Source organism: Scyliorhinus canicula, chromosome 3, assembly GCF_902713615.1.
Source record: "Scyliorhinus canicula chromosome 3, sScyCan1.1, whole genome shotgun sequence".
Taxonomy (NCBI): domain Eukaryota; kingdom Metazoa; phylum Chordata; class Chondrichthyes; order Carcharhiniformes; family Scyliorhinidae; genus Scyliorhinus; species Scyliorhinus canicula.
The window spans coordinates 201,947,499-201,973,586 of NC_052148.1; the positions used below are offsets into that span (position 1 = coordinate 201,947,499).

Consider the following 26,088-nt stretch of genomic DNA (forward strand, 5'->3'; position numbering starts at 1 on the left):
TACAAGCTGGATGAAAAGTTATTCAATCTTGATTGCTTCCATTTTAAAACCAAGGTCACTGCAAACCTCTGTCATCAATTGCCAATGTGCAGATGACACTTGTGTCTGTGCTCTTCCGAGACTGAGTTCCAAGTCATTGTTGGCTCCTTAACCAAAACTTTCAAGAGGGTGGCTTTATTTTAAACACCTGGAAACCAAGGTCTTCTTTCACAGTGCAATATCATTCCCCATCAATCAAAATCCATTGTCTGAAATGCAATATCTGAAATTCTTACATTAATTACAGAACAAGTGCTCGAGCAAAGTATTTAATGAGAGAGACAATTCTTGCCAATGGAGACCGCCTAATATCAAAAAAATATTATGATGTTCTCTTCCATTAGTTTTGAATGCCTTTTTTTCTATTTCCGTCATTGGGGAATTTAATTTGTTCCTTTTAAATAGCAAAATTTTAAATAGAAAAATCTTTGCTTTACTTTTAATTTTATTGATTTTTTTCAGGTTTAGAGTCTGATAAACTTTCCCCATATGTTGCTTAGGATAGCTTAGTATGTTTGAATCTAGATACCAGTGTTATGAAATTATAAACTCTCAGGTTTATGTTTTGCCTCTTGCATATCTTGAGTTAATGTGTGGTGGAGTGCAGCTCTCCACAGAGAGAAGGTTATATGAGGAAAAATCAGCCTTGGTCATTCCATATATGTTGTTTCGGTTAATGTGGTACTTGGTCATCCATTCTTCTGATTGAGAAGGAAATGCTCCCTGTATGGTATGGTCTGGCAAATGCATCTCAAACAAAAATTGGATGAGTTGCTCTCATTCCTGCACAATGAGTGTTGCAGCTCATCCTTGAATTTTTAAAAATGTCTTAATTTGATATAGTTTCATGCAAGTTGAGGTTGTTGAAGTAGGGAATATCCAGCATTTACATGTTTCAAATTCTAGTTGCTTCTGCATTTTATTAAGTGGCAAAGTGGAACATAGATTGTAATGAAATTAATTGCCATGTTTTTCCATTTTCAAAGTTTGCATCCTACTTTCTTCCATGGCAATGTTTGTGCCAATTATCAAGTTAGCTGCATAGTTAAACGTGATTGTGTTTGTGTGTTAAACAATTAGATCTCTCATTGAAAATTATTATCACCTACTTTTTCCAGAATACTATGATGTGATTGTGAATCATTTTAATGCGTCTGTTATTTGCAGATAGTTGATATTTACAGCTGCTTTGTTCACAGCTTATACATGAACCTCCATACGTGTCTGAACGAAGCATATTGTTATGGGCCAGGGTTTAGAGAATCCCAAAGTGTATCATGGAGTTCATCTGACCCACAACTTTTAATAGATTGTGGTATGGGGAGCACATGGCCCACTCTACAGGTGTGGTACAGCAGAAATGGAAAAGTATTTTTTAAAAGCAAAACAATGTTTATTCTATGAACTCAAGTTAAACTTTTTAAAACATACAGTGAACATCTTAGGAACCATCAATTCAAATATAACCCCCAAATAATCAACACTAAGTAATCCATAAGCAGTCCTTTTAACATCCATAAGATTGAAAAAAAACTTGAAACAGAAGCAGGGGCAGCAGGGTAGCATGGTGGTTAGCATAAATGCTTCACAGCTCCAGGGTCCCAGGTTCGATTCCCGGCTGGGTCACTGTCTGTGTGGATTCTGCACGTCCTCCCCCTGTGTGCGTGGGTTTCCTCCGGGTGCTCCGGTTTCCTCCCACAGTCCAAAGATGTGCGGGTTAGGTGGATTGGCCATGTTAAATTGCCCATAGTATCCTAATAAAAATGTAAGGTTGGGGGGGGGGGGGGGGGGGTTGTTGGGTTACGGGTATAGGGTGGATATGTGGGTTTGAGTAGGGTGATCATGGCTCGGCACAACATTGAGGGCCGAAGGGCCTGTTCTGTGCTGTACTGTTCTATGTTCTATGTAAGCACATCAGGTTAAAGTCACTACTGAGAACAGTTATTATTTTTAAATCACCAAAGGATCGAGTTACATTCTTTATATTACACAGAGAGAGACTCGTACACCTTCTGGCTGTGACTGCAGCTATCCAGCTCTGAAAACGAAACTAAAACACACCCTGCAGCAAACAGCCCAAAACGAAAGGAAAAAGCTGACAGACAGCCCAGCTCCACCCACTCTCTGACATCACCGCAGTAGTCAACACCCATTTCTTAAAAGTACTCTCACTACAGATATTACATGAACCTCCATACGTGTCTGAACTTTCGTTTTGTGCTGTTTGCTGCAGGGTGTGTTTTAGTTTAGTTTTCAGAGCTGGATAGCTGCTCTCACATGACAATATACACATCTTTAATTTCTCTACAGTTGAATTCCTTGAATCCAGGGTAATCTTTTGGAAAGTGCAATAATATAGCCAGCTGGTAACTCCACAGATCCTGTTGATAACATTCTTTATTGTTGAGCAAGAAGGTATCCTTGCCCAAGGAGATAGATAAACTCACCAATAGGGGGAAGCCTGAAGGTAAAATACAATTTCGTCGTCAGTGTTGAACTTCCTGGACTATATTTAGACTCCCATTTAATCTCTCTAGTTCATAAAGTATCCCTCAATTAGCTACCATAATATTCGGAACATTCTGATTATTGTGAACTGTGAAGTGGACAGTGTAGAACTTCAAAAGGACATAGACAAGTTGATGGAGTGGGCGGACAATTGGCAGATGAAGTTTGATGAGGAAAAATGTGAAGTGATTCATTTTGATAAGAAAAACAAGGAAAGGTAATATAAAATAAAGGACACAACTCTAAAAGGGTGCAGGAGCAGGGGAACCTGAGTGTATATATGTGCATTATTCATTGACGTCGGCAGGATAGGTTGAGAGATCAGTTAATAACGCATACAGTATCTTAGGCTTTATTAATCGGAGCATAGAGTGCAAGAGCAAGGAGGATGTTGAATTTGTAAAGGATATTAGTTCAGCCTCCTGAAGTGTAGCGCCCAGTTCTGGGTGGCACACTTTAGGAAAGATATGAAAGCATTGGAGAGTGTGCAGAAATGATTCAGAAGAATGGTTCCAAGGATGATGAACTTTGTTTATGAGGAAAGATTGGAGAGGGTGGGACTTTTTTTCCATTGAAGAAAAAAGCTGAGAGGAGATTTGATACATATGCAAAATCATGAGGGGTCTGGACCGAGTAGATAGGGAGAAACTGTTCCACTGATGAAATGGTCGAGAATGAGAATCACAGATTTAAAGTAAATGGTAAAAGGAGCAAAAGTGACATGGGCAGCACAGTAGTACAGTGGTTAGCACTGTTGCTTCACAGCTCCGGGGTCCCAGGTTTGATTCCCGGCTTGGGTCACTGTCTGTGCGGAGTCTGCACGTTCTCCCCGTGTCTGCGTGGGTTTCCTCCGGGTGCTCCGGTTTCCTCCCACAGTCCCGAAAGACTTGCTGTTAGGTGAATTGGACATTCTGAATTCTCCCTTGGTGTACCCGAACAGGCACTGGAATGTGGCGACTAGGGGCTTTTCACAGTAACTTCATTGCAGTGTTAATGTAAGCCTACTTGTGACAATAAAGATTATTATTATGAAGAAAAGCTGTTTCGCTAAGTGTTAATGGTGTGGAATGCACTGCTTGAGAGTGTGGGGAAGCCAGGTTCAGTCAAAATATTTAGTAATAAATGAGACTGTTATCTAAAGTGGAAGAATGTGCAGTGTTACGGGGAGAAATAAATTGCTTATTTGGAGAGCTGGTGTGGACAAAGGGGCTGATAACATTTCTGTGTAATGCACTCCCAATATAAGCTGTACCTGGACTGTCATGGATGAGAAGTTAATGTATAACACGCACCCAGACTTCTGCAGTCAAAGTGACTCTTTATTGATGAAGTAGTGGGTATACCTGAAAGATAAAGGGTTTGATGCCAATTTAGCATAGAACAATTTTGCATCTATACAAAGAGACAGTAAAAGAAGTAAAACATTGCAGTTTACTTAGTTTTTTTAAAGTCAAAATTGTCCCCCGCTCTCTGCCTTTCACTTACTATATTTTCCTTTTCCTCTGTTTAAAGAGATAAAGTATGGTGGATAAAGAGGTGGAATGTCTTTTGTTGAAATGGCTGATCCAAAAGAGTCTGAAATAGAAAACAATAGGTCAAAAGTTTTCTATTTTGCTCACTCCACCTTCAAATACAATAAAAAGACAAAATAAATGATGCTAATTGAAATATGAATACTTGATAGGTAGAACTAGATCCATTACCTAACCCAATTTGTCCAACCTTTTTCTTCCCGGGGGGGGCGGGGGTCATATTTGCATGTTTATCATTCAAGGGGCCAGTGAGCAAATTTCAGAATGATGTGGTTCGGCACAACATTAAATATGAATTTTTAAAAACAAATTGCGGTTTTAAGGAAAAAAACAAGTGCTGAGCAAGAGTACAGCAATGTCTCAGCAATAAATTGATAAGTTTAACAAAAGTAATAAAAATGCACAGGGTTTGACAGCATCAGTAATATGTGCTTGTGTGGTGGTGATAGTGAGTGAGATAACTGAGATTGGGCGCCAGGCAAACTTGCACTCATCCCCAGACACTCGCTCAGTTTCTTGCACTCAAACGGCAAGGTTTCCAAAACCCTCTTTAACTTCTTAAACTACTTTTCTGGACTTGTTTGAGTGGCTGCGGGATGTTTGTGGACCAGCTCCGCACAAGCAGAAGCTGGCAAGTGTCACTCGGCCACAGAGTGTAGGAAAAACCAGGGAAGTCATGCAATGTGGGGACAGCAAACAGCATTTTGAGGTTTCTTTCCATGTAAAAACTCTCAAGAAACATATCAGTAGCTGCTTCATTGTTTCTTTCAATAATTAAGTTTACAAATGCTGGCTGCAAAAAGAAAAAGTGTTATAATTTCTTAGCATGTATGATATAAGCAACAAATGTGTATTATATTCAGAAAATTACAGTATTTTGTGGGATTTGAGCATTGCTAACACGGTCAGTACCTGTTCATTCCTAATTGCTTTTGTGACGGTAATATTGAGCTGCCGCAATGACGTGCTGCAGTCCATCTAGTGTACGTACACCGTCAACATGGCTATGAAGGAAGTTCCAGGATTTTCACCCAGCGAGAGTGAAGAAATGGCGATTGTAGTTCCAAGTTGGGATGTGTGTAACACGGAGGGTAACTTGCAGGCGGTGGTGTTCCCATGCATTTGCTGCCCTTGCCCTTCTACGTGGTAGATGGGAGATTGTGACAGTAATGCCATTGAATCTCAACGGGAATTGGTTAGATTCTCCCCTGATGGAGATAGTCATTGCCTGGCAATTGTGTGCTGTGAGCCTAACATCAAATAGCGCAACATATTCTTTATGTACAATGAAGACAGAAATTGCTGGAAATACTCAGCAGGTCTGGTATTGCTGAAAGGTCATTGACCTGAAATGTTAACTCTCTCTGTCTCTCCACAGATACTGTCAGACCTTCTGCGTATTTCCAGCATTTTCTGCTTTAATTTCAGATCGCAGATCCGCATTGTTTTGCTTTTGTATTAATGTATTATTTATAACTGTGCTGAGTATGTCACTTATACTATAATACATGTGTTCGATTTTCCTGTGGAGGGGTGGCAAAGTAATTGTTAATTTAGAAGTAATGTTTACCCTGGAGCTGCTTGTGTTTTGAGAACAGACACTGGATTGGCCACCGCCAGTTCAATCATGACTCTCAGCTAATGGTTGGCTGTGAACAGTGGGTTGTAGAGTTGGAAGGGAAGATAGTAGGGGATAGGGTGGGGGTTGCTACCTGGCAATAAATTCAGCTTAAAGAATCATAAATTAGAAACTAAGCCAACCAGACTTTGCATTTTAACATTAAAATGTACACAATCTGTATACAATTTGTGGGTGGTGCCATAAATTGTCTAGACGAGCTCTTGCTGCAAACATTAGTTAAGATATTTTCCTTTCAACTTGCATTTAGTGCCTTGCAGTTTTAAATGTAGGTTCTTCGAAGTGTTCCTTTGTTGATGTTTTTGAAAGTACACCATGCATTTGGCCAATGCTTTTTTTTGTTTTCAGGAATGTCTGAAAGTACCATGTCTGCTGCTGGTGAGGCTCCAGGTCTGGCTGCAGTGTCCCATACAGCTGCAGCTGAAATGCATGCACAGGATTCTGAGTCCGAATCTGAGGTTATTATCAAATTATATATTTTATAAAATCAGCCAACCATTATCTGATTAAAAGGATGTTTGTTGAACACAGTAGTAATAATAGTTGCCTAATATCGGATCGGTGGGAAACGGGGAGCTTTATAAGCAGGCAGGATAATAGTTTTTATTAATTATATACTAAACTATTCCATCCTTTGCACATGCCAAAGTGCTTGACAGCCAATGAATCACTTCTAAAGTGTTATTGCTTTTATTGTGTCAGCAAACACGGCAGCAAATATATGCACAGCAATTTAGCTAATTGACCAGATAATCTGTTAGTAAGGTCAGTTGAGGGCACAGGAACTCACTGTTCTTCATGAATAAGATGTGAGGATATTTGGACACCCTTGAATAGGTACAGTAATTATAATCTAAGTTTAATGTTTCATCCAAACCCAGCACTTCTGACAATGTAGCACCACATTGGAGTTTTAATATAAATTATTTACTGAAGTCTTGAGTAGGCCTTAAATCCACAACCTTTCTGATTTTTGGTACCTTTACGAGCTGATGCTTCAAAGAATCAGTGCAATCTGTAACACCGATGAAGCAATTTTGCCTGGCTGTGGTTCAGTTATTACTTTATATGTCGTGCATAAACATTTAGGGCAGCACGGTAGCACAAGTGGATAGCACTGTGGCTTCACTGCGCCAGGGTCCCAGGTTCGATTCCCTACTGGGTCACTGTCTGTGTGGAGTCTGCACATTCTCCCCGTGTCTGCATGGGTTTCCTCCGGGTGCTCCGGTTTCTTCCCACAGTCCAAAGATGTGCAGGTTAGGTGGATTGGCCATGATAAATTGCCCTTAGTGACGAAAAAAGGCTAGGAGGGATTACTGGGTTATGGGGATAGGGGGGAAGTAAGGGCTTCAGTGGGTCGGTGCAGACTCGATGGGCCGAATGGCCTCCTTCTGCACTGTATGTTCTGTGTAAACGGTCTGAAAAAGAAACCAAGCTTTTTTAGGTTAAAATCACATTGCAAATGCAGGAAACCTGAGCAAAAGCAAAGTGTTGGAAATATACAGATCATTTATTTTGGAAAAAGACCTTTCCTTAGAATAGTTTTTTAAAAAATGGTCTTTCTCTGAAACATTAACGTATTTTTTAGTTCCTGATTAACCATCTGTATTTCCACCCTTTTCTGACTTTATTGTATTTGAACTTGTATTGAACGTTTATGTTGAATTTTCCTATTTGTGCTTTCTGTTGTAAAGGCAATGCTTCATTATCAGATCCACAAATAGATTTAATTAAATAAAGTCGCCATAGTCCCAGATGACCAGAGGCTGCTTTTCCCCTTTGAGGGGGAAGAGTTGACTGGTGGTGATTTAACTTGAGGATCACCATGACCTCAAGCGAGGAGGGGCAAGGTTGAGATGGAGGGGCCGTCATGAATAACCTCAGCCGGTATGGGAATGGAACCCAAGCTGTTGTGTTGCTCTGCATCAAGAACCAGCTGTCCTGCCAACTGAGCTAAACCCACCCCTTAAGTGGATAACTAATGCATTGTGTAATACTGCATTGGAGAGATAGTCAATTGCTAGAACAATATACATAAATTACTGGGTGCTTTGCATATAATGATAGCCTGGACTTTCTGGTCAGTCACATAAGGGATAAAGAAGCATGTAGTTAGGTTGGAAGTTCTCAGAATGCATTGTACATCTGCCGGATTGGAGCTTTTTTCAGTGTGAAGAGAATCTGCATTTCTGAAGGCAGTGACCTATTACTGTCTAACTGATTTGAAGCCTTATACAGTACAGTAGTGATGACTGATTTGGTTAACCAGATAAACAGTTTGGTATTCCCAAAATATTCTTATTACTTTTATTGTTGCTGACTGTTTTGAAATACGATCTTGCCCAAAATTTTTAGAATGTTAATTGCAAAGGCATTCACTGACTGAGTTTATCTGTTAAGTAATTGTGCCATACGGACAAAGAATGCCTCAATTGTGATTGGCGCAGAGTTACAAGATTTTAGCTGAACCAGTAGTAGAATTGCCGTTGGGAGTTGCTGGGACCTTAACAATTGCTGATGAACATTTCTGTTCCTGATAGCTTTTCAGTGACCCTTGCTGGAATTGTGTGTTGGATGAGGGCAGGATTGATCTGCTGTGTTTCCCTCCATGACAAATACAGTAGTGTGTCTTGTCCGGTGTCAAGGATCATACATAATATAGCCACTTGCGCAGGTTACTTGTGGAACTACACAAGAAAATCGATCCTTTTGAGATGTCACAACAAATTCCATTGATAGAAAATTCATTACCCCCTCCCCTCTCAACCAAGCATCTATGGTTTTGATACTGAATTAAAAAGAAAGCTATATTCCTGAGCTCCGATGGTCAGAACCATATCTTGTGGGGTTTGGTCGCAGTTTTATATGTGACCAGAAGAGGGAAGAAAAGCTCCATACTTAAATGGAAATTTGTGCAGCACTATGGTTAATCTGCTTCAGAAAAGGGGCAAGCAAGCATGGAAGTAAAATCTTAACTTACGGGCTCACATTTCAGACTGTTCTCTGTTTAGAGATTCATGAAAGAGCTGGAAAAAGTGTCATTAGTTTACAGGGATAGCATATTGTCTGAAGGAAGGTTTTACATTTTTGAAAATGATTATAGTATCATAGAATCCCAACAGTGCAGAAGGAAGCCATTCAGCCCATTGAGTCCGCATCGACCCTCTTAAAGAGCACTCTACCTCGGCCCCCTCCTCGCAACCTCACCCTGTAACCTCACCCAACCGTTGGACACTAGGGGGCAATTTAGCATGGCCAATCCACCTAACCTGCACATTTTTGGACTGTGGGAAGAAACCGGAACACCTGGAGGAAACCCACGCAGATATGGGGAGAACATGCAAGCTCCATACAGTCACCCAAGGGTGGAATTGAACCTGGGTCCATGGTGCTGTGAGGCACTAGTGCTAAGCACTGCCACCGTGCCACCTGAATGTAACCAAACTATATATATATATATATATATATATATATAAAAAAGCTGTTGAATGACCATGAGTCATTTGAAGCTTGTGCATTTCTCATTCCAGTGGTAATTATTTTAACTGGACTTCCAAAAGGATTTGAGACATCACACTTGAACCATAACCTACTTTTCAAATTAAAATGCACATTTTGACTGACGACATTGTGGCCCTCCACAAACATCAGTGGTTTATCTTTACACTAGTGACGAACAATAATGTACAGTTTTAGAATGTTTACAACAGCATCTATATAATGATTTCTAGCTGAGATTATGTGTCTAAGAAAAGCCTCTATTTGTCACGATTGTAATTTTAGGTGTTATTATCCAGACTAAGTAGACCGTCATCAAATATGACGTGCAGTACAGCACATGGCTGTGAGAGATTGCAGCAACTGCTGGGTTGTGCCAGATTTAGTCGATTTCTTATGGATACTTTTCACTGTATCTTCGCCAAACTTTTTTATTATAAATTTTAGAGTACTCAATTAAGGGGAAATTTAGCATGGCCAATCCATCTACCCTGCGCATTGTTTTAGGTTGTGAAAACCACACAGATGCAGGGACAATGTACAAACTCCAAATAATTGGGTCCTCTAGATTTATATTTTTTTAGAATTAGAACAGTACAGCACAGAACAGGCCCTTCGGCCCTCGATGTTGTGCCGAGCAATGATCACCCTACTCAAACCCACGTATCCACCCTATACCCGTAACCCAACAACCCCCCCCATAACCTTACTTTTTAAGGACACTAAGGGCAATTTAGCATGGCTAATCCACCTAACCCGCACATCTTTGGACTGTGGGAGGAAACCGGAGCACCCGGAGGAAACCCACGCACACACGGGGAGGACGTGCAGACTCCGCACAGACAGTGACCCAGCCGGGAATCGAACCTGGGACCCTGGAGCTGTGAAGCATTTATGCTAACCACAATGCTACCGTGCTGCCCTCATTAAAAAAAAATAATGGGTTTTCCCATGGGTCAGTATTAAAACCACTGCTTTTCTTGATCATATTAATGAAGTAGACTTGAACTGTTGTTGTGCCTAGTGATGCACAAGGCAGACTTTCATCTGTTGTCATAGGGAGGTTTTTTCTGGAACAGCCTGCTAGCCTGCTGCCAGAGGTTTATAGCTTGAGGGGCGCCACTCCCCATCAAGTGTGGCTGACCAAGAATCTCCTACTTTTACCGCCTGCCATTGGTATGTTGGAAGGATTTTGCAGGTTGATGCTCAGCCACGTTATGAATGTCCCTTCGCTGGTCATCAAGTCCTGGGATGGGACTCGAACATGGAGCTTCTGGCTCAGAGGGAGGGACGCTACCCACCGTGCCACAAGACCTCCCTAGACTTGAATTGTTCAGTGCACAATTTCATAATTTTCAGAAAAGATATATGAGAGTGATTCCAGGGATGAGGGACTTCTTGGATGCAGTGGAGAAGCTGGAGTTGTCCTACTTTAGAAAAGGTTGAACGGAAATTTGATAAAGGTGTTCAAAATCATGCGGAATCTAGACTCAGTAGACCGGGAGAAACTATTCCATTGGCAGAAGGGTTGACAACCAGAGGACACAGATTTAAGAGGATTGGCAAGAGGCTCAAATGTGACAAAAGGAAAAACAAATACGTATTCACTGTTTAGGATCGGAAATGCGCTGTCTGAGATTGTGGTGGAAGCAGATCCACTTGTCTCATTGAAGGAGAATTGGATAATTACCTGAAGAAAGAAAACTTAAGAGTTACAGGAGAAAGGCGGGTGAGTGGGACTAACTGAATTGCTCTTGCAGAGAGTCAGCATGGGCACAACAAGCTGAATAGTCTCTTTCTGTGCTGCATCCATTCTATGACTGTCAGCAATTATGTTAAACTTGTATCAAACTTTAGATTACTTTGCACGGTTTTGGTCGCCATATTATTTTTTAGAAATACTGTATATAGAGGCACTGAAGGAATGCAAAAGGGGTTACAAGAATTATAACAGAAATGAGGCACTAATCAGGAAAGGATGAACAGGCTAGGTCTCTTTTGAAAAGTAAAGGTTGAGGGTGACCTTGGAGAGGTCTTTATAATTATGGAAAGTATTGATGAAGTGGTCATGGAGAGAATGTTTCCTGTGGTGGTGAAGCATAAAACTAGAAGGCATCAATGCAAGATAGTCACCAAGAAATCCAATAGGGGATTCAGAGGAAACTTCCTCACCTCGAGAGTAATGAGAATGTGAAACTTTATACCATAGAAATTAGTTAAGGTGAATAGAACATAGAACAGTACAGCACAGAACAGGCCCTTCGGCCCTCGATGTTGTGCCGAGCAATGATCACCCTACTCAAACCCACGTATCCACCCTATACCCGCAACCCGACAACCCCCCTTTAACCTTATATTTTTAGTATGAATGCATTTAAGGGCAGGTTCGACAAGCAAGTGGAGGGGCAAAGGGTTAGAGAGTTTTGCCGACAATTAGATAAGGAAAGATGTAACTCCCACGTTCAGGAATCGATATATTCAGGTAGATTACTTGTGGATCTCCCACAATATCACTCCCTTTCTAAGCCAACAATATGCTGTTTTAAATGAAGTGTATATTGTACAGTGTAAGTTGCAATGTGTTCTATTGCTAAGATTAATTTTCTTCCTTTATATGGTTACAATGTCAACTGTTGAGTATTCAGAGCCTTGGAACATTGAGTTTCAATGTTCAGCTGGTGTACTAACATTTGAATATGCTAATTAGTTTCAGATGCTAGCACAAAAATATCCTGTATTTTAATATTGTTTTACATTGATAACAAAAGGATGATGTTTGTGCATGCTGACTCACTGCAAATAAAATTACGTAATGATGTATCTAATATCATTAGGAATTGCTGGATAAGAAAGATCTACAATTCTGGTAGACACATTATGGAACAATAAAGAGGTTGCTTGCTAATCACAGCAATTAATCTCTAACCCTTAGTCCACAACAGATCTATCCATAAAGAAAAGGTCCCCATCCCCCCTGCGCGACAAACAGCTCCTCAAACACGGTCACAAACATCCCCCACCTTTTCTCGAACTCCCCTGCTGAGCCCCTTAACTCATACTATATCTTCTCTAACCACAGGAAGTCATACAGGTCACCCAACCATGCTGCTACCCCCGGTGGCGATGCCGACCGCCACTCCAGCAAAATTCGCCGCCGTGCAATCAGACAGGCGAAGGGCACGACATCGGCCTTCCTCCTCTCCATGAGCTCCGGCTTCTCTAAAACCTCAAATATCCCCATCAAAGGGTCCCGATCCACTCCCTCCTCCGCTATCCTGGCTAAGACTGCGAACACCCCCGCCCAGAATCTTCCCAAATTTTCACAACCAAAAACATGTGTGCATGATTCGCTGGCCCCCGCCCACACCTCTCACACTCATCTGCTACCCCCTGAAAGAACCCACTCATTCTCGCCCAAGTCATATGCACCCTGTGCACCACCTTAAACTGTATCAGGCTCATCCTTGCACAAGAGGAGGTCCCGTTTACCCTTCTCACTTCATACTCCCTAATTGATCTCCATTCCCAACTCCGCTTCCCATTTCTCCTTGATCTTCACCACCCGCTTGCCTCCCTGTCCCCCCAGCCACTTGTATATATCCCTAATTCTTCCCTCCCCTTCCACATCCGGAAGCCACATGTCACTCCAGGAGGGTGTATCCCGACAATCTAGGGAACCCCTTCCAGACCTTTCGTGCAAAGTCCCTAACCTGTAGATACCTGAACTCACTACCCCTTGGCAGCTCTGCCCTCACCCGTAGCTCCTTCAGACTGGCAAACCCTTCCTCCAAATACAAATCCCTCACCTTGACCAGCCCCACTTCCCTCCACCTCCTGTAGACACTATCCATCCCTCCCGGCTCAAACCCATGATTCTCGCACAGTGGCGTTAGCACTGACATCCCTTCCACCCTAAAATGCCTCCTCAGCTGATTCCATATCTTCACCGTGGACTGCACCACTGGGCTCCCTGAATACCTACTCTGAGCCATTGGCATTGCTGCCGTCACCATAGCCCTCAAACTAGACCCCTAACAAGATTCCTCCTCCATCCTGACCCACTATACCCCTTCTCCTTCCCACCACCGCTGCATCTTGTCCACATTTTCCACCCAATAATAATGAAGCAAGTTTGGCAACGCCAACCCCCCTGCTGCCTCTGCCTCTGTAGCCGGGTCCTCCCCACCCTCGGCACCTTCCCCGCCCATACAACCTCAGCAGAATATTCATTTTCACCACTTGCACCCTCCCCACCAACGTTAAGTGTAGTGTATCCCACCTCTTAAGATCCCTCCTGGCCTCCTCCACCAGCTTTGTTAAGTTCCAGTTATGGAGCTCCGTCCATTCCCTCGCTACTTGAATCCCCAAGTACCTAAACCTATCCCTCGCTACCGTAAATGGCATCCCCCCCTAAATTAGCCCGCTGTGCCAGCTCATTCACTGGGAATACCTCGCTTTTCCCTACATTCAGCTTGTATCCCGAGAACCCTCCAAATCTCCCCAAGAGGCCCATAATCCTTCCCATACTCTCCAACGGATCCTAAACATACAGCAGGAGGTCATCGGCATAGAGCGACACTCGATGCTCCCTCTGTCCCCTCATTATCCCCTGCCACTCTGCTGACCCCCTGAGAGCCATCGCCAATGGCTCTATGGCCAGCGCAAACAGCAGCGGCGACAGCGGGCACCCCTGCCTCGTACCCCTGTGTAAGTCAAATCTTTATGAGCTCATATCATTCGTCCTCACCCTTGCTCTTGGCGCCACATACAGCAACCGTTCCCATGCCACAAATCTCGGCCCAAACCTTCCTAAAACTTCGAACAAGTACCGCCACTCCACCCGATCAAATGCTTTCTCCGTGTCCATGGACGACACTGCCTCCGGTACCAGAGGTCTCGACGGATTCATCACCACATTCAACAGCCGTCTTATATTACTCGCGAGCTGCCTGCCCTTCACAAAGCCAGTTTGATCTTCTGCAGCCACCCCCGGGACACAATCCTCCATTCTCCCTGCCAACAACTTAGCCAATACTTTCACATCATGTTCAAGCGGTGTTATGGGTCTATACGACCCACATTCAACCGGATCCTTCCCCTTTTTTGGGATTAGTGTGATTACCGCCTGCTTCATCGTCTCCGGCAACTCACTCTTCTTCAGTGCTTCGTTAAACACCCCCAACAGATGTGGTGCCAGGTCTGCTGCAAATTCCTTATAAAATTATGCTGGGTACCCAACTGGCCCAGGGGCCTTCCCCGCCTTCATACCCCTGATACTATCCAGCACCTCCCTCAGCCTCAGGGGCTCCTCCAACACCTGCCTCTTTGCTTCCTCCGCCTGGGGCAATTCCAGCTCGTCCAGAAACCGCCCCATATCCCCCAACTCTCTTCCTGGGTCTGCCTCATAAAGTCCCTGGTAATACTCTCTATATTTATCTTCCCTGGCTCCGACACCACATCCCCAGCCCCAGTCCGTATCTTCAATATTTCCCTGGACGCAGCCTGCCTCCGCAGTTGGTGCGCAGCATGCAGCTCGTCTTCTCCCCATACTCGTTTTGCACCCCTCTTGCCCTACGCAGTTGCCCTACCGCCCTCCCTGTTGTCAGCCTGCCAAATTGCCCCTGCAACTTTTTCCTCCTTGCCAATCCCTCCATGGTGGGCATCCTTGAATATTCCCTGTCCACCTCCACCATCTCGCTCACTAGACGGTCATGTTCCGCCCTCCTTTGAAATAAATCAAAATTGTACACATCAAAAAATTTATTCTTTTTTACTATTTTGAAATGGACTTCAAATCACAAAATGGCTGCTACAGGTCACATGACTCAAACGATTAGCCATCTTTTCTGGAAGTTTTAAACAGAGACTACAAGAACAAAAGAGTTCCACTCCCATCCTTGTGAAGTCTCGCAACCCATTGTAAAACCACATTAGAACATAGAACATAGAACAGTACAGCACAGAACAGGCCCTTCGGCCCTCAATGTTGTGCCGAGCCATGATCACCCTACTCAAACCCACGTATCCACCGTATACCCGTAACCCAACAACCCCACCCCCCCTTAACCTTACATTTATTAGGACACTACGGGCAATTTAGCATGGCCAATCCACCTAACCCGCACATCTTTGGACTGTGGGAGGAAACCGGAGCACCCGGAGGAAACGCACACACGGGGAGGGCGTGCAGACTCTGCACAGACAGTGACCCAGCCGGGAACCGAACCTGGGACCCTGGAGCTGTGAAGCATTTATGCTAACCACCATGCTACCGTGCTGCCCTGTTGTAAAATGTCCCATTTGACTATCCCTCTTTACTGTGTATGTGTGCATGTGTGTTAGAGTGTATATGTGTACATGTCTGTGAGGTTGTGAACACCCCCCTCTCCTAAATCCCCACCCAGTTTGAATGTGAACAAACTAACCTTCTGAGTAATCATTTTTTTATTTTTTTTTTATTTTTATAAATTTAGTGTACCCAATTCATTTTTTCCAATTAAGGGGAAATTTAACGTGGCCAATCCACCTACCCTGCTTTTATTTGGGTTGTGGGGGCGAAACCCACGCAAACGCGGGAAGAATGTGCAAACTCCACACGGACAGTGACCCAGAGCCGGGATTCGAACCTGGGACCTCGGCGCCGTGAGGCTGCAGGGCTAACCCACTGCACCACCGTGCTGCCCTTCTGAGTAATCATAACGGAAGTCTGCTGCGTGTTATTAGTAAATTGGTTTGCACAGACTGAGGGTTTTGGGAAACCCACCAGAGCCTACTTTAAGAATAATTCAAAAAGACCTCTACTTACGGGCAGAAGGGAAGAGGATAAAGAAGTTCAGTTCTGTCTCTCCTGTCCGTAACAACACTTCTGATTTGTAGCCACTGTTGTAATCTAGGAACTGTGACAGCCAATTTTAATAGAATAAGGTCCCACAAGCAGCAATGTGATAAAGAGCAGATTATCTGTTTAAGGATGTTGATTGATAAATATTTGCTGGGAACCAGATGATAATACCATTGTTCTTCAAGGGAGTACCATGGGATCTTTTACATCCACCTGAGAGCAGGCAGTGCCTTGGTTTAATGTTTGATGGCACCTCAATCAGTGCAGCAGATGCTCAATACAGAAACTTTTGACTAAATATCTCCATCTTCCCTGCTCTAAACTGAATAATTTCACCTTCTTCTGTCTCTCCACATAACTGAAGTCCCTAATCTATTGTGGTACCTTTCTGGTAAATCTCTTCGACATTCTTTTAGGGCCTTGACATCCTTCCTAAAGTGTTTTAAAAAAGGTTTAGCATAATTTTCCTTGCGTGGTATTCCATTCCTATTGGTAAAGCCAAGGATCCCCTATGCTTTTTAACCAGCCTTTGTGATTAATGCTGCTTCCTTCAAAGATTTGTCTGTGCCCCAGGTCTCTCTCCTGCTGCATTTAAAATGGTGCCATTTAGATTTTTTTGCCTTTCTTCATTATTCCAACCAAAATTTAAAGTTCACAATTTTAGGTTAAATTTCATTTGCCATGTGCCTGCCCATTTCACTGGTCTGTCTATGTCCTCTTGAAGTCTGTTAGTATCCTCCGCTTTTACAACACCTGCAAGCTTTGAAATTATGTCCTTTTTATCCCAGTCCAGGCCATATGTATCAAAAAGAGCAGAGTTCTTAATATTATTCCCAAGGGAACACCAGTGTATACCTCCCTACAGTGTAAAAATCAATCTCCCTGCTTTCTATCTCAACCAATTCCTTACCATGCAGCCAATATCTCTTTAAATCCAGGGGCTTTAACTTTGCTAAATCTGTTGTGTAGTCCTTTTGTCAAAAGCCGTTTGAAGATCTGTATGCATGCATTAATTGTACTACCCTCACCAACCCTCTCTTGTTGCTTCAACAAGTAGCTCACCAAGTTAGTCAGATGATTTTCCATTACCAAATTCTACTTGCTTTCATTTATTAGCACAGACATTTGGAAATGCAACTTTATTTTGCCCCTGGATATTGTCTCTCAAGGTTTCCTAAGACTGACATTGAGCTGACTGACCTGATGCTGCCATTTTTTTCTCGCCTCCTTTTTTCCCTGAACACTGGTGCAACATTTTCAGTCCCCCATCCTCTGGCATGAACCCCATCATAGGAAGATTGTGGCCAGCGCCTTGTACTTTAGACACTTAATTCCCTTAACCAAGGTTCCATCGCATCCCATCCTGACCAGATGACTATTCTACTAAAGGACTGCCAAACCTACTTTCCTAATTTTGTCCTATCCAGTATGGTAACTGCCTCTCCTTTATTGAGATAAAGGCAGCATTCCCTTTTCCTAGTGAAGGTGGATGCAGAGCACTCATTTAGAACTTTAGCCATGACCTCAGCCTCCAGAAAACGTCTTTTTAGTGCCTAATTAGCTCACCTTTCCTTTAAACAATCCTCAAGCTTCAATGTTAACTCCCCATGAATTTTCCAATCTGATTCAAGCTTCCACCTGCTTTCCTGTGCAGTGAACCACAGCTTTTTCCTGTCAATAGCTGGATCCCTTTCCTGGATCCTGGCAAACTAACCATGCTGTAGGTTTTCCAGGCTATCTTAGACATCCTTTCCCACCCAAGCCAATTTCCATGGCAATGTGAATCACAATGTATATCGGGGTAGGAATACTGATTCGCTATCTTTGAAAGTCCAACTTAATTGCATCTCGAGTCTAAATGGACGGTTTAAAGCACAACTGTTTACAACCCAACATTGTCATCCCTTTGGAGACACAGCACGCAGTCTGCTTCCATTGTCTCCAAGTATATGCACCGTGGACCACCTTCCCTGCAAAACAATCTTGATCCTGTTTAATCTCTAACAATCAAATCAATCAAGTCATATGGTCATGTTTTGCCTTGAAGTCACAGTCCCAAAACGTAACAAATTTAAAAAAAACTTATAATTATAACATTGTTGAACTAAAGGGACCACTGCCAATCCAAAATGAGACAAAATGCTTCATCTCTGACCTATACTTCTATTTCTAGGCAAAGTGAGAAAACAAGTTCAGATCATGATAAAAGAACAGTTAAATTCCAAATGCTGTGAACCTTTGTTTAATTAATAGTCTGGATTTTCTCTCCGTGGCAAGAATGAATGGATTTTCTCATTCACCTCAGATACAACAGTCCACAGACTTTTCATAAGTTTGGGCTTGTCAGCAGGAACCTCTACTAACCTAGCGCTTTCTCCAGAGAGACTATGGTGTCTGTGAACAGAACTAGCAATATTGAGGACCCTCACATAGAATCTAAAGTAGAAGGTGACAAAGAGGGGAAATCTAAATTGTGTTTGAATCATGAACAAGTCGTGAAATAAAGATTAGGTAATACAGCTGAGATTAAGGGTGAAAAATAAGCAACAAACGGGGAAAGGTTTTAAAAAATGCAATATTAATTTTCTTCTGAGGGAATGAGATTCTATATTTGTAAAATATTTTTTCAGGCTAGTCTGTCTTTAGTAATTATCAGTACCCTGTTTAAATCTCACTCCTAAAATTATCTATCCTAGCATTTTCAGACATTTTTATTGCCGCACCAGTATGTAAGTACTCCAGGTTCATTATAGTGATCTATGCGTCAAATATATTGGCAAGCAACCCAAAAGGATCCTGTGGCGGAACAGGTATTTCTCACAGCAACGTCTTGCACTTCTTCTGTGAGTAACTTTGCATGTGTGGCTGGCATTGGTTGCTGTCAGATTTACCCACAAGAAAGGCGAGCGCTGGTGGTCTCACTGTTGTTAATACAGCAAAATTACAGTGTCTGTGCTTCCTATTAGCAAGGTAACCTTTGTAACTGAAATTAATTTATGATCTTAATGCATGTTAAAATAACCATTAATGTTACACTTAAAGACAATAAACAGATTTCGCTAGTAATTCATTAACAGTTAAAAAAGTATTACATTCTGTTTGATTGCTGAAAGGTGCTGACTTTTAAAAAAGCAACCATTTTATACGGTAACAATTTTAAAGCTTAAAATTGCTCCCTTGTTTTGAAGAGGCAGCTTAATGCAAGCTTTTATGAGCTGAGTTAGTGAGGGACTTTCACAACAAATTTTATAACAGTTTAAAATGCTTACCATAGCTGCAAGAAATTGAACAGTGACGGTATATTTGACCATTTGCACTTTCAACAGGTAGCTTTGTTCTGTCAATTGCTTTATATAAATGTTTGACATCTGCATCGTTGATTATGCTACTTCCACTCTCTGAGTACAGTACACCAATTCTAGTTGTTTATGATGGATAGGATGACATTACTACTGGGGGTCAGCCCAATTATCCTTCAGCATCATGTAATACTTGGAATATAATAAAATAAATCACATCTCCCACTTTTTAAATCCATAAAAATGAGCACATGGTAATCACGAATCAGCTGTTATGTGCGGATCGTAAGTGAGTCATTACTCAAAATGCTCATTTAAATACATGAATAATAACTAAAATGCATTATAAGCTTGCAGCCACAAACTCTTTGGATCAGAGAAACAAATAAAATTAAAAGAGCAGCCATTTAACACCAATAATTACCAAGGCTGCCTATTGCTTTCTACATATCCAAATTGAATATTGCAAATAAATATCTTTAAATGTTTCTAAAAACTGAGCAATTATTGTTTATGAAGCACATGTTTTCTGTTTGATAACCACCTTAAACGTTGACTAAAGAGCTTGAGGAGACTGAGCACATTTATCTTTGCATTTGTTTGCAACTTAACTTTTAATTGGTGATATCAGTGTAATTTTACTACACATTGCACATCTTTAGTGTTGGTGAGAATCTGCTTATGCACCAAAAACTGCAGCTATCCTTCTCGGAGAAGGTTGCGAGGAGATTTGATAGAGGTGTTTAAAATCATGTGGAATCTAGACACAGTAGATAAGGAGAAACAGTTTCAACTGGCAGAAGGGTCAAGAAGCAGAGGACAATGGCCCTAAGGTCAAGAAGCAGAGGACAATGGCCCTAAGGTGATAAAAGGAAAAACATATACGTAGCAAGTGAATAGGATCTGAAAAGCACTGCCTACGACTGCGGTGGAGGCAGATTCACTCGTCCCTCACAAAAGGGAATTGGATAAATATCTGAAGAAAGAAATTTTACAGGGCTACGGGGAAAAGGAGAGTGAGTGAGACTGACTGATTTTTTTTCTTGCAGAGCCAACACGGGCAAATTGGAATGACTCTGAAAATTCTGGAGCTAAGCTTATGGCTCCATTTCTGCTTTCACAAATCCTCTGTCCATTGGTACTAGATATAGAGGGACTTAGTCGCTAGTCCTTTGGACCTCCTCGGCTGTTATCAGTACAGTGCAAGTAAATTTTCAAAACTGGTTTTGTGTGGTCAAAATTTGGATTTGGATTATTGTCACGTGTACCGAGGTACAATGAAAAGTTTTTCCAGCGAGCAGTTCAACAGATCATTTTTTTGAAAATAATTTTTATTGAAAAATTTTGTATTTGTATAACAACAACGAACCGCAATAAAATACCAACAATAGCAATAATGATAACAGTCATAATCATTCGCCCATCCTTAATGAACAACAAAACATATTAACAACACCTTAAGTTAAATAACCACAGGGAAAAAAAAAAGCAAAAATAGAAACAGTAAAGAACACCCTCCACCCCCCCCCCCCCCCCCCCCCCCCCCCCGGGTTGCTGCTGCTGTTGACCAAGATACCTCTCTTTGAGCCAGAAAGTCCAGAAAAGACTGCCACCGTTTATAGAACCCTTGTACTGATCCTCTCAGGGCAAATTTGACCCTCTCCAATTTTATAAATCCCGCCATGTCACTGATCCAGGTCTCCACACTTGGGGGCCTCGCATCTTTCCACTGCATCAAGATCCTCCGCCAGGCTACTAGGGACGCAAAGGCCAGGACACCGGCCTCTTTCGCCTCCTGCACTCCCGGCTCCGCCGCAACTCCAAAAATCGCGAGTCCCCAACCTGGTTTGACCCTGTATCCAACCACCCTCGACACCGTCCCCGCCACCCCCTTCCAGAATTCTTCCAGTGCCGGGCATGTCCAGAACGTATGGGCATGATTCGCTGGACTCCCCGAACACCTGCTGCACCTGTCCTCACCCCCAAAGAACCTACTCATCCGAGTCACAGACATATGAGTCCGATGCAGCACCTTAAATTGGATGAGACTAAGCCTCGCACAGGAAGAGGAAGAGTTGACTCTCTCCAAGGCATCCGCCCAAGTCCCGTCCTCTATCTGCTCCCCTAGTTCCCCCTCCCATTTAGCCTTCAGCTCCTCCACTGACGACTCCTCCACCTCCTGCATTACCTTATAAATGTCAGACAGCTTCCCCTCTCTGACCCACACCCCCGAAAGCACTCTGTCCATCGCCCCCCGCGAGGGCAGCAAAGGAAATTCCTCCACCTGTCGCCTAGCAAACGCCTTTACCTGCAAGTATCTGAACATGTTCCCTTGGGGAAGCCCAAATTTATCTTCCAGTTCTCCCAGGCCCACAAACCTCCCGCCAATAAACAGGTCCTTCAGTTTACTGATGCCCACCCTATGCCACCCCCTAAATCCCCCATCAGTGTTCCCCTGGATGAACCGATGATTTCCACCTAGTGGAGCCTCCATCGAGCTCCCTGTTTCCCCCCTATGCCGTCTCCACTGTCCCCAGATTCTTAGGGTCGCCGCCACCACCGGGCTCGTGGTATACCTCTTAGGAGAGAGCGGCAACGGCGCCGTTACCAGGGCACCCAGGCTCGTACCTCTACAGACGCCATCTCCATTCTTTTCCACGCCCCCCCCCCCCCCCCCCCCCCATCACCCATTTACGCACCATTGACACATTGGCCACCCAATAGTACCCCAAAAGGTTGGGCAGCGCCAGCCCGCCTTTATCTCTCCCTCGCTCCAGGAAAACCCTCTTCACTCTCGGAGTCCCATGTGCCCACACAAAGCTCAAAATACTGCTAGTCACCCTCCTAAAGAAGGCCCTGGGGATGAAGATGGGCAGGCACTGAAAGAGGAACAAGAACCTCGGAAGCACCGTCATTTTGACGGACTTCACCCTCCCAGCCAACGACAATGGCAGCATGTCCCACCTCTTGAACTCCTCCTCCATCTGATCCACAAGCCCGATGAAATTATGCTTGTGAAGAGTCCCCCAGTCCCTGGCCACCTGCACCCCCAGGTACCTAAAACTCTCCCCTGCCCTCCTAAGCGGGAGCCTACCAATTCCCTCCTCCTGGTCCCCAGGGTGCACCACAAACACCTCACTCTTGCCTAGATTTAGTTTATAGCCTGAAAAGGTCCCAAAGTCAGCTAGCAGCTCCATCACCCCCGGCATCCCTCCCACCGGGTCCGCCACATACAGTAGCAGGTCTTCGGCATACAACGACACCCTATGTTCCTCCCCACCCTGCACCAAACCCCTCCACCTCCCTGAATCCCTCAACGCCATCGCCAACGGCTCGATTGTCAATGCAAACAACAAGGGGGACAGGGGGCAACCCTGCCTGGTCCCTCGGTAAAGCCGGAAGTACTCCAACCTCCTCCCATTCGTGGCCACACACGCCATCGGGGCCTCATATAGCAGCCTCACCCATCTAATAAACCCTTCACCAAATCCAAACCTCCCATAAGTACCCCCACTCCACTCTATCAAAGGCCTTCTCCGCATCCAGCGCCACCACTATCTCAGCCTCCCCCTCAATCGCCGGCATCATGATGACATTCAACAACCTCCGCACATTCGTGTTCAGCTGCCTTCCCTTAACAAAACCTGTCTGGTCCTCGTGTACAACCCCTGGCACACAGTCCTCTATCCTGGCGGCCAGGATCTTTGCGAGCACCTTGGCATCCACATTAAGGAGAGATATGGGCCTGTATGAACCACGCTGCTGGGGGTCCTTGTCCCTCCTTAAGATTAAGGAAATCAGCACCCGCGACATCGTAGGGGGCAAAGTCCCCCTTCCCACGCCTCATTAAGTGTCCGCACCAGCAAGGGGCCCACTAGGTCCACAAACTTTCTGTAAAACTCCACCGGGAACCCATCCGGCCCCGGCGCCTTCCCTGACTGCATCTGCCCGATCCCCTTAACCAGCTCCTCCAGCTCAATCGGAGCCCCCAACCCCTCCACCTGCTCCTCCTGCACCTTCGGGAAAGATAGCCCGTCGAGAAACCTCTCCATTCCCCCTCCTCTCCACCGTTGGCTCCGACCGGTACAGTTCCCCGTAAAAGTCTTTGAAGACCTCATTCACCTCTACCCCCTTCCGCACCACGTTCCCACTCTTTTTTTTTTAAATAAACAATTTTATTGAGGTAGTTTTTGGCTTTGTAAACAGTTACAGACATCAACAGAAAGAAAGCAAAAAAGGCAAAAATGTGCAAACATCCATGTACTTTCAATACTTCAATCGTAACATACTGCACAAACCCGCTCCTCCCACCGGTACTACCCGCCATATTTTCCCTCCTGCTCTACTCTACTCTACCCCACCCCCTGCTGACGCTCACTCTCCCGCAAATAAGTCAATAAATGGTTGCCACCTCCGGGCGAACCCCTGTACAGATCCCCTCAAGGCGAACTTAATTTTTTCCATACCCAGGAAACTCGACATGTCCGCAAGCCACAACTCAGTCTTCGGGGGCTTTGAGTCCCTCCACGCCAATAGTATTCGTCGCCGGGCTATCAGGGAAGCAAAGACCAAAACATCGGCCTCTTTCTCCCCCTGGACTCCCGGGTCTTCCGAAACCCCAAAAATTGCCACCCCTGGACTCATCACCACCCTTGTTTTTAGCACCTGGGACATGATCCCCGCAAATCCCTCCCAGTACCCCCTCAGCTTAGGGCATGCCCAAAACATGTGAACGTGGTTCGCTGGTCCTCCCGCGCACCTAGCGCATTTGTCCTCTATCCCAAAGAATTTGCTCAGCCGAGCCACCGTCATATGGGCCCGGTGAACGACCTTAAATTGAATCAGCCTGAGCCTAGCACATGTCGCGGTCAAATTTACCCTACTCAGGGCCTCTCCCCACAGCCCGTCCTCCATTTCCCCGCCTAGCTCCTCCTCCCATTTAAGTTTCAGTTCCTCTGTCTGGGACCCTTCCTCCCTCATGAGCACCTTATATATACCCAAGACTCTACCCTCCCCTTCTTCCCCCCTGGAGACTATTCTGTCTAGGATCCCCATTGGCGGGAGGCGTGGGAAAGATGAGACCTGTCTACGAACAAAGTCCCGCAACTGTAGGTACCTAAAATCATTTCCCCTTACCAACCCAAATTTCTCCTCCAAGCTCTTCAAACTCGCAAAGCTCCCTTCCAGGAACATATCGCCCACCCTTCCCACCCCCCGCCCGCCGCCATACTCAAAACCCCCCATCCATACTCCCGGGGGCAAACCGATGGTTGTCGCAGATTGGCGCCCAGACAGACGCCCCCATCTCCCCTACATGCCTCCTCCACTGGCCCCATATCCGCAGGGTCGCCACCATTACCGGGCTGGTGGTGTACTTGGCCGGCGGCAGCGGTAGAGGAGCCGTGACCAAGGCTGCCAAGCTGGAGCCCCTACACGAAGCCGCCTCCACCCGCTCCCAAATAGGCCCCGTACCCACCATCCACTTCCTTATCATAGCGATGTCGGCCGCCCAGTAATAATTAATCAGACTCGGCAAAGCCAGCCCTCCCTCGCTGCGGTTCCTCTCCAACATCGCCTTCTTTACCCGCGGAGACTTTCCCGCCCAGACAAAGCTCATGATCAGCCCGTTAACTCTTTTGAAGAAGGACTGTGGGATAAAGATCAGGAGGCACTGAAAAATAAACAGAAATCTAGGGAGGATTGTCATCTTTACAGTCTGCACCCTTTCTGCCACCGACAGCGGGAGTGCATCCCATCTCCGAAACTCTCCCTTCATTTGCTCCACTACCCTGGCCAAATTTAACTTGTGCAGCCTGCCCCAGTCTCGTGCCACCTGGATTCCCAAATACCGGAAATTTTCCTCAACCAGCCTAAACGGTAGCCCTCTCAATCTGTTCTCCTGACCCCTTGCCTGTAGCACAAACATTTCACTCTTGGCCGTATTTAATTTGTATCCTGAGAACTGGCCGAACTTCCTCAGCATTCCCAGTATACTTCCCATCCCGGCCACTGGGTCCGACACGTACAGGAGCAGGTCGTCTGCGTAAAGAGAGACCCTATGTTCTACCCCGCACCTCACCATCCCCTTCCATCCCTCTGAGGCTCTCAGCGCAATCGCCAGCGGCTTTATGGCCAGCGCAAACAGCAGCGGGGAGAGCGGGCAGCCCTGTCTGGTCCCTCGGTACAACCTAAAGTACTCCGACACTTCTCTGTTAGTCCTGACGCTGGCCCTCGGGGCCTGATATAATAATTTGATCCAATCCACCAATCCCTCCCCGAACCCAAACCGTCCGAGCATCTCCCATAGATAGTCCCACTCCACCCGGTCAAAGGCCTTCTCGGCGTCCATTGCCACCACTACCTCCACCTCCCTACCCGCCGGGGGCATTGTTATCACATTAAGTAATCTTCTCCGGTTGGTCGCCAGCTGCCTACCTTTCACGAACCCAGTTTGGTCCTCCCCAATCACCTCCGGTACGCAGTCCTCCATTCTAACCACCAGTACCTTTGCCAGGAGCTTGGCGTCAACATTAATCAGGGAGATTGGCCTGTAGGACCCGCACGCCTCCGGGTCTTTACCCCGCTTCAATATCAGTGATATAGTGGCTTGCGACATTGTCGGCGGCAGGGTCCCTCTGTCCCGTGCCTCATTGAAAACCCTCGCCAAGACCGGGCCCACCAGCTCAGAAAACTTCCTATAGAACTCTACTGGGTATCCATCCGGCCCCGGGG

The 26,088-nt window shown here is 44.8% G+C and overlaps 1 protein-coding gene across 5 annotated transcripts in view; it reads left to right on the plus strand.

The window, feature by feature from the left end:
- Positions 1-6,066: 6,066 nt before the first annotated feature.
- Positions 6,067-26,088, plus strand: part of arfip1 (ADP-ribosylation factor interacting protein 1 (arfaptin 1)) — a 175,698-nt gene continuing 155,676 nt past the window's right edge. For 4 of the 5 annotated variants that reach the window (XM_038792002.1, XM_038792004.1, XM_038792003.1 and 1 more), the window contains exon 1: positions 6,067-6,176. In XM_038792002.1, coding sequence (XP_038647930.1) covers positions 6,069-6,176 — 108 coding nt within the window. In that variant the 5' untranslated portion in view covers positions 6,067-6,068. Of the gene's footprint in view, positions 6,177-10,924; positions 10,946-26,088 lie in introns of those variants that run through there. The other variant, XM_038792005.1, reaches the window with a different exon arrangement.